At 37.6% G+C, this 8,606-nt stretch overlaps 1 protein-coding gene across 1 annotated transcript; it reads left to right on the forward strand.

Annotated features, from left to right (window-relative positions):
* The first annotated feature begins 628 nt into the window (after window positions 1-628).
* On the forward strand, window positions 629-3,487 carry cep20 (centrosomal protein 20). The gene is made up of 4 exons (XM_034689036.1): window positions 629-760; window positions 2,364-2,561; window positions 2,666-2,750; window positions 2,993-3,487. Exons 1-4 carry the CDS (start codon window positions 733-735, stop codon window positions 3,120-3,122), a joined length of 441 nt encoding a protein of 146 aa, XP_034544927.1. The 5' UTR covers window positions 629-732; the 3' UTR covers window positions 3,123-3,487.
* Window positions 3,488-8,606: the final 5,119 nt, after the last annotated feature.

Below are 8,606 nucleotides of genomic sequence, written 5' to 3' on the forward strand. Positions count from 1 at the left end.
GTTTTGAGTCATTTGCAAGAAGTCCAAGTTGAATGATTATAATGATTCATAGGATTTATATAGCGCTTTTCTTAATACTCAAAGTCGCTTTACAAAAAATAAAAGTAAAAAGTAAAACTGATAAATAAAAACAGAACGAGGACAGAGGTGGGGCGGGGGTAGAGGTCATGTGTGTTATACTTTTTTGAACAGGTAGGTCTTGAGGTGGTTTTTGAATGAATGAAATGAGTCTGAGTTACGGATGTGTTGAGAGAGAGAGTTTCAGAGAGCCGGGGCAGCGAAGGCAGCTTGAGTTTGCAGATTCTGGTTCTCAAAATTACACAATATTTGAAAATATTTCTTCAAATGTTTTATTAAAATAAACAGTCATTATAGCCTTTTATGAAGCTATAGGGTGTCACAAGACAAATGGAAGCATGCATGGCCACATTTTGAGTAATTCTGATTCAATTAGTCTCCTTTTTGTCATTGTTATATTAAATGAAGTTAATTGAAAACCAATTTTTTAACATGCCATCTTCAATCAAAATAAATAACAGTGCATATCTGGCTGGATATAAATTATTCATAGTATAAGATGCATGTTGTCAGGTCTACAAAGAAGGCATTTCAAACCTGTGGATATAACAGAAGCCATGTAATGAATCAATAAGTTGTATGTCCTCCACATGTCCACTAGATGGCTGAAGTTGGTAATATGTAGCAAACAGTCGTTTGTTGACACTTGTTGCAATGGCGACCATCACAGAGCTGAAGTGTGGTAAGCGCTCAAAAGATCTTACATTTGTGATCTTATTTCACTCTTTAATTGAACTAGAGAATAGAACTGACAGATTGAATAAAACGACCATGTTTATCTGACAGTCAGACTGATTCTCGAAGGTAGCATTAGCTTAAATACAACAACAATCATAGCATGTAGCCTGCTAAAATGCTTATGTTGTGAGAAATATGAAGTTTAAAAGGTAATTTATTAACATCTTTGACTCTCTATATATCCAGTATTGTAGCCTACATGTAGGTATATAACAAAGCACCAGGTTTGCTCGGGGGTCTCGCTGCTCGGCATCAACAGACATTTGAAAGCACGATCTGAAGTTGGCATCATATTCGTAGCTTCCGATTCGGTTGCAACAGAAGGTTCTGAAAACAAGGTCTTGATCAGGTCTTGATCCACAACCTGCATACCTAGATCCGGACTTAAGTATCTAAGAGAGTCTGCAGACTTCTTAAAATAAATACAGTTTCAGATTTGTGAAAGCTTTATTTTGTTTGTGAAATCTAAAACTATGTCACTGTTGTGTTTTTTTCTGAGGACCACATTGGACCAGGTTCTGATCCAAAACCACAAAACCTAGGCTTCTTAGATCTTGACTAAATAATTCTAGAGAGGCTACAGTCTCTTTAAAACACAGTTTCAGGTTTTTTGAAACCTTTATTCTGACTGAAATTATTTTTATTTATTTTTTTAATTAAAAAAGAGATGATGTCCCTTTTTTCACTTTCAGACCACATTGGGCCGGGTCCTCATCCAGAAACACAAAACCTAGGCTTCTTAGATCTGGATTTAAGATTATTATAAGATTAACATTATTCTATTATTATATAAAAAAAGTCTATATTTAATCGCAATAATTTGGTGAAAGGTGAAGGAAGGAATCAAATCAATCCATCTTGCATTTTCACAAATAAAATAATGGTTTCTATTATTCTATTTCCAATCTGAAACTGTGTTCTAAAGAGTCTGTAGCCTCCCTTGAATAGTTTAGTCCAGTTCGGAGAAGTCCTGGTATTGTAGTTCTTGATCAGGACCTGGTCCCATGTGGTCTAGTGATGAAAAAGAGAGTGAAAGACCCTTTTTTTTTTTTTTCACAAATAAAATATAGGTTTCACAATCCTGAAACAGCATTTTAACGAGACTGTAGCCTATTTAGAAAAGTTTATTAAAGATCTGAGAGGCTTGGATTTTGTGGTTCTGGACCAGAACCTGGTCCTATGCGGTCCTAACAGAAAAGAAAATTGGTGAAATAGCCTCTTCTTTGCGTTTTCACAAGCAGTAAGAAGGTTTCACAAATCTGAAACTGTTTTACAAAGTCTGTAGACTCTCTAATATAATCTAGTCCAGATCTGGCATCTCTAAGAGTAGTGGTTTTGGATCAAGACCTTGTTTCCATAACCTTCCCCTCAGCGGCCAAGCGGAAGCTATGGATAAGATGCCAATTTCAGCGTAGTGTTTACAGTGTTAGCTCACCAGGGAGGTAGTCGTGCCCGTTATGGTAACAAAAGATCAACTTAAATCATTACAGCAACACTTAAAACTAAGAATGAGTTTATGTCTAATTTTCTAAATCTGAATACCGTAGCTGTGAGGGAAACGCTGGAGTCCCGGGGAGTACTGGGCCAGCTGAAGGCTCGTATCCGGGCAGAGGTGTTCAGCGCCTTGGATGACCAGCGTGAACCTCGTCCGCAGCTGTCCCACGAAAACCTGCTCATCAACGAGCTCATCCGGGAGTACCTGGAGTTCAACAAGTACAGATACACAGCATCAGTGCTGACAGCAGGTGGGTGAACAATACAAGCACAAAGTATTATTCTCTTAAACTCAACTCACTCCTATCATAGAGCAAAGTTTATTACTTATAACCTCCAATCTGTTCATTTTCAGAGTCAGGCCAGCCGGATGTTCCCTTGGACAGACAGTTCCTGGCAAGTGAGCTGAAAGTCACAGAGGATTCAAGCTCCAAGTCTGTGTAAGTGCAGTGTGCTATCAAACACAGTGTTCATGTATTCACTGAGCTCTCTGGGAGTGTTACTGCGATTATTAAACAGCTAAATGTTTCCTTTTTACTAGTGAACAATATGAATGAAATATGTACTTGTGTGAATAAACTGAAACTAGCTGTGTTTGTTCATGGTCCATAACCTTTTCAGTCAAATAGAGGGTGGAGAAAGAGTTCAAATAATGCTGATTTAACAAACCTTTACTTTTCAGGCCCCTTCTCTATGGCTTGGTGTCCCATTTTGTGAACAGCAGTGATAACAGTGGGAAGGTGTTTCTGCGTGGAGCCCATCTGCCAGTTACTGCTCCTGCCAGCAGCACAGTGCCCCGACTGGATGCTTGAAAGTTGATGCACCGACTAAAGGACTTAAGAGACACTTTTACACCCTCATTGTTGACATGTTTGCAGCTTTCGTCTCTCTTCTTCCCAGAGTGTAATGTGCAGAAACTACAAGACAAAAAACACAAGGTTTGAAGTTTACTTTACACTGTAAGTTGCCAATGACCTAAGTAAACCTTTTTGTTTAGGTTTAACTGGTTTCCCTTTAGACATAGTTGCTCTACTTGAAGTTATCCCTGTTACTTGTTCTCTCAGGCAGAACATTGAGATATCATTCCTCAATGTATTCCCTTTTTAAATATAGAAATGTTTATACTTTTATAATATTTAACTTGTTGAGAAATAAATGTTTCTTTTTGCACTATCAAGTGTTGTTTTGCTGACTACCACATGATGGCAGCCTTGCCAAAGAGGAGGGCTGCATGGTGATGTTGTAGCCTTTAGTTGCCTCAGATGTAATACATGTTCTTAGCTTACATATCTGCATATAACAGGGACTTTTTAAGCATTAATAAACAGTATAAATAAATCTTACAACTCATCAGTTCAGCATGAAAGCATAGAGAAAATAAAAAATGCATACACGACCAGTCAGAAGTTTGGAAAAACCTTCTCATTCAAGGGTTTGTATTTATTTTAATTATTGTAAACACTGTAGATTAATACCAAAGACATCACAACTATGAAAGAACTATATGGATTTATTTAATTAACAAAAAGTGTTAAACAAAGCAGAATCTGTTTTATATTTTAGAGTCTGTAAAGTAGCCCCCTGTTTCCTTCACGACAGCTTTGCACACTCTTGGTATTCTCTCAGTCTGCTTCATGAAGTGGTCTCCTGGAATGGTTTCTAATTAACATGAGCCTTGTCAAGAGTTCATTTGTAGAATGACTTCTTAATGTGTTTGAGACCATCAGTTGTGTTGTTCAGAGGTAGGGTTAGTACACAATGGATAGCATTTTTGACTACTGTTGTATCCAGATTATGGCAAAACCAGATTATTTCATAGTTTTGATGTCTTCAGTATTAAACTACAATGTGGAAAATAATTAAAATAAATAAAAACCATTGAATGAGAAGGTGTGTCCAAACTTTTGACTGGTAGTGTACACTTTGAATAAAACAGCTTTTAATCAAAACAGTATTTAAAAGTAAATTTAATTTATTTTAAAGAAATGTAATTGATGTGTTTCTTACCATGACACATTTCAAGTAGTGCTAACTACTGAATGAATGTTCACTTCATATCCTGGGATTGTTCCTGAGCCTTTTGGTTCTCATTGTGATTCTCAAGCTAGACCCACCCATGCTGCCCATGCTGCCCCTGCACCTTTGGAGTGAGCTATCTCAAGATATGCTTAGCAATGCTACTTGACCCTTTTTTGTTTGGGATAAAATAGGCAAGTCAAGGCAAGTTTATTTATAAAGCACCATTCATACAACAGCAGTTCAAAGTGCTTTACAGAGTTAAAAACAAAACAAAAAACAGAACAGTAACAATCAACAAAAAATGTATATGCATCCAGTTATGTTTGATCTATTCTCTCTGTCTTTGTACTTATGTAACTTAACATACATAGTAAATAGTGTTGGGTCTTATTATTTATTTAAATTAGGAGGGATTATTCTAAATGATCAGCCCCCTTCGCTGCTCTAAAGTCTGTAACTTGCAGAGTCTTACTGTCCCGCCGGACACAGAATCACAACTGATCTTGTCTTAACCGAAATGAACCCTTTAATCATTCGATTCATCTCAGAACTTCTTCCCAAGGATTAAAATAACCTGTTTTATTTTGGGGAAAATACACTTGTTTGTTGGATAAGATAAGATGTAGTATAAAATTAACTTCATTGAAAAAGATGCATGCATTACAGACACTAAAAACATAGGCCTACAAAGACCAGAACCTGTGCTGCAAACAGAAATAACAACCCTGTACTTTCTGCATCCCAGTTCCTCTCTCACCATTTAAGGGAACTTGACTTTCTTATCTCTCATAACTTCAACCCTCAGTTTCTGGAACTGATTATCTACGGGTACAACCATTTGTCTCTCAGCCTGATCTCTGACACTGAACCATGAGTTGCATCTCCTACCTTAATCTATCATTTATTTATTATTTATTATCTATCCCTGTATCTAATGTTTGATTCAGAAGAAGTTTCTTTCTCTCGTCCGCTCTATGATGCTTTTATCTGCCAATCTTGGTTGTGCAGGTTTTAACAGATGAGATCATGGTGCTCAAATTAGTTCATTGAATGAGATCATAATAAAGCACAGAGGGTAATTTGCTGGATTTACCCATGCCTCTAGTGGAGCAGGGAAACTTCAGATGAAATGTGGTCGTTCTTCACTCTGTGCAGTGACATAAATGATTTATTGATTATTTACAGATTACAAACAATTCTGTGATCAGAGTCAAAGTGGACCTGGGAAATTTGGTGTCTGACTTCATGTCATTTCTTCGGAGCAAACCTCCTCTGCCCTTAACGGCTGTGGCCCTAAGGTAAACAGTTTACTGGCAGCAGGTATGACTGTTCTCTTGAATAAAGCTATATAAGCAGAGGAAGTTGAACAATAGCTCATGGTTGTAAAATTGGCTGATTACCCTGTAATGGGTAGCATTTCCCCTCTCCTGTATGAATCAGTTGTGTGTAAAAGAGACAGCTGTATAAATAGTGTTAAATGCAGCACAGTGAACTGATGTTTGCCCCTGAGCTCAGATTAGAATCCAATTGCATTCCTCGAGAGTCAAACATATCCATAAACATATTTTCTTCTCCAACACATGGCCATCTATGGACATGAGGTTCGAGGAAAACATTAAACATTCTGTATGTTACAGATTTCTGCTGTGATGGTCATGAGTAATTGTGCATTAAGATAAAGCACAGTGCACATTTAAGGAAATTGTTAAGCTGTTGCATGGAACTATAAGTGAGAGGTCTGCTACTTCTGACCTTTGTTGCATGAATTTGGTTGCAAACTTTATATTTTCAGTAAAACAAAAGATTCAAATGCATTCAATCCGTTGTCCGTCCATGCATGTGCAGTCCAAATATCTCCTCTCCTTGTCACTGTTGGCTTTCCATTTGTTTATTCATTGCTCTGAGAAGTTACAAGCAGTTATTCTCTGTCTCAGGCAACCCGGGAGTACGAATGTTTTGGCCAAAGTTAAAGTAAAGACTCCTCTTGTCAGCACAATTCCCCCATGTTTTCACTTTTAGTATTTTTAGGTTCCCTTCCTCTCTTCTCCTAGCGTGGATCACCATACATCACATGAAAAATACAGATGTGACCTTTTCTCTGACAGCAGTTATGAAGTATGATCCCACCTGAGGGGATTATCACTGAGAGCATCATTCAGTGCAGTGATCAGATATGTTTGTAGAAAACTTCCTTTGTACAAGGAGATAAATATGAACTTTGGCATACTGTTCCCTTGGTGGCTCTGTGATCTCTCAATTGATAATCTTTTTCATAGCTAACTGCATGTAAAGAAACAACTGTATTTGTTTGAGCACTGCTATTGCTGCTGCACCATATTTAGTCACTCGGTCTTGGAGATGTTCGTCCGTGCTAGACTTTGAAAGTAACATAGAAAGCTCCCGAGATTCCATAGAGATCCCACTGTCCTTATATGGCACACACTGCAACCTCTCTGTTCAGTGTATCTGCTGCTTTGTCGCCATCTCTCCTCCTCCTCCTCGTCTCATTCTTCATTTCTCCCTCTCCCTTGTCTCTCTCCCCTACTCCCTGAGTTTTCAACCAGAGTTTCCTCTTGGTCAACACCCCCTTCTGCGTGATGTTGGCCAGAGGGAGCCCTGAGCTCTTCAATGTCTTTGGTTTGTCATCAGTTTCCACACACAGCCTCACAGTGTGTGCTTCTCAGGCACAAAACAGCCCTCGGCCATCTTGATTTATTGGAGCTAATAGGTTGTTGTCCTTATATAGGAAGTTCCATCAGGAAGACGCTGGAAACAGGAGGGTTGCAAGAGAGAGGTGGAGGGTGAAGGGTGGAGGGCTGTTTGTGGTGGTGGAATGCGATGTGCGTAATGATAGTCTGTGGGATGTTCATGCACACACAAACACACACTTACAGACTCACATTCATTATGTGAAATATGTGTTTGGGGGAATCTCTTTGGAGCTGTTACAGTAAAGGGGGATTCCTGTGCAGGGGACATCATGCCTTATGAGGAGTTAGAGCAGATTGCGTAATCTAAAAACCCTATGGGTTGTTGGATTAAAACATACAGTTGATTGTGAATCTATAATCTTGTTGTGATTACAGTTTGCACACACTTTGAAATCTGAGATGATGTTTTCTGCACAGCACAAAAAATATGAAGTCTAAACCTAAAAAATAATTGTGCATGAATCAAAATATTGGATGCACAGTTTTGAGGACTTTTACAAGACTTTAAACTCAACAGGAGATAACTCTCACCTCGTAGAAAAACATTTTTTAGACCTTTTCCCAAAAGATATTCTTGTTTTTTTCAGTATTGACACAGAAAAATGTGAATGACTTTCCAGTCAGGGCCCTGTCACACTGTTCAAGTTTAGGATTAAGTTTGAGTGCCATAAAAAGTCTGTACTTTAAGTAACAAAAATAACCACTGAGAAGCAGATCGAACCCAGCTGCTATATTACTTTATATCGTATTAAACAGGCCTAATTATTTGTAGCATACTGATGCATAACATACTTTTTTCACATGGCTGCTGTTTTAGCTAATTTAGATATTTCTTTGTAGTTGAACAAATGCACACTACCAGTCAAAAGTTTGGACACACCTTCTCATTCAATGGTTTTTATTTATTTTAATTATTTTCAACATTGTAGATTAATACTGAAGACATCAAGACTATGAAATAATCTGGTTTTACCATAATCTGGATTACAACAGTAGTCAAATTGGGCAATCCATTGTGTACTAACCCTACCTCTGAACAACACAACTGATGGTCTCAAACACATTAAGAAGGCAAGTCATTCTACAAATGAACTCTTGACAAGGCTCATGTTAATTAGAAACCATTCCAGGAGACCACTTCATGAAGTAGACTGAGAGAATACCAAGAGGGCTACTTTTCAGAATCTAAAATATAAAACATATTCTGCTTTGTTTAACACTTTTTGTTAATTAAATAATTCCATATATGTTCTTTCGTAGTTGTGATGTCTTTGGTATTAATCTACAGTGTTTCAAATAATTAAAATAAATGCAAACCTTTGAATGAGAAGGTTTTTCCAAACTTTTCACTGGTAGTGCACATCGAATTTTATTCTCAAATGATGAGATAACAGCAAGTCATGTTTATGGTGGAAGTAGCTCTCCAAAGGACAAAAAACCCAGAAAACTGATGTGGACATACTTGGTCATGTTCTAGCTATAGAATATATTTTCCTTTAACTTTACATTTTTTGATAAGCAGCAGTCTGTACTCCACTCAACACCTCATCTTTCTCAAAATGCCTC

This window comes from Notolabrus celidotus, chromosome 7 (assembly GCF_009762535.1).
Source record: "Notolabrus celidotus isolate fNotCel1 chromosome 7, fNotCel1.pri, whole genome shotgun sequence".
Lineage (NCBI taxonomy): Eukaryota > Metazoa > Chordata > Actinopteri > Labriformes > Labridae > Notolabrus > Notolabrus celidotus.

Excerpts from the sequence above, each read along its gene's own strand:
- cep20 (XM_034689036.1), top strand. The coding sequence starts at position 733 with ATGGCGACCATCACAGAGCTGAAGTGTG. Across the intron at positions 761-2,363 it reads CATCACAGAGCTGAAGTGTG|CTGTGAGGGAAACGCTGGAG; the intron begins GTAAGCGCTCAA and ends TGAATACCGTAG. Across the intron at positions 2,562-2,665 it reads AGCATCAGTGCTGACAGCAG|AGTCAGGCCAGCCGGATGTT; the intron begins GTGGGTGAACAA and ends GTTCATTTTCAG.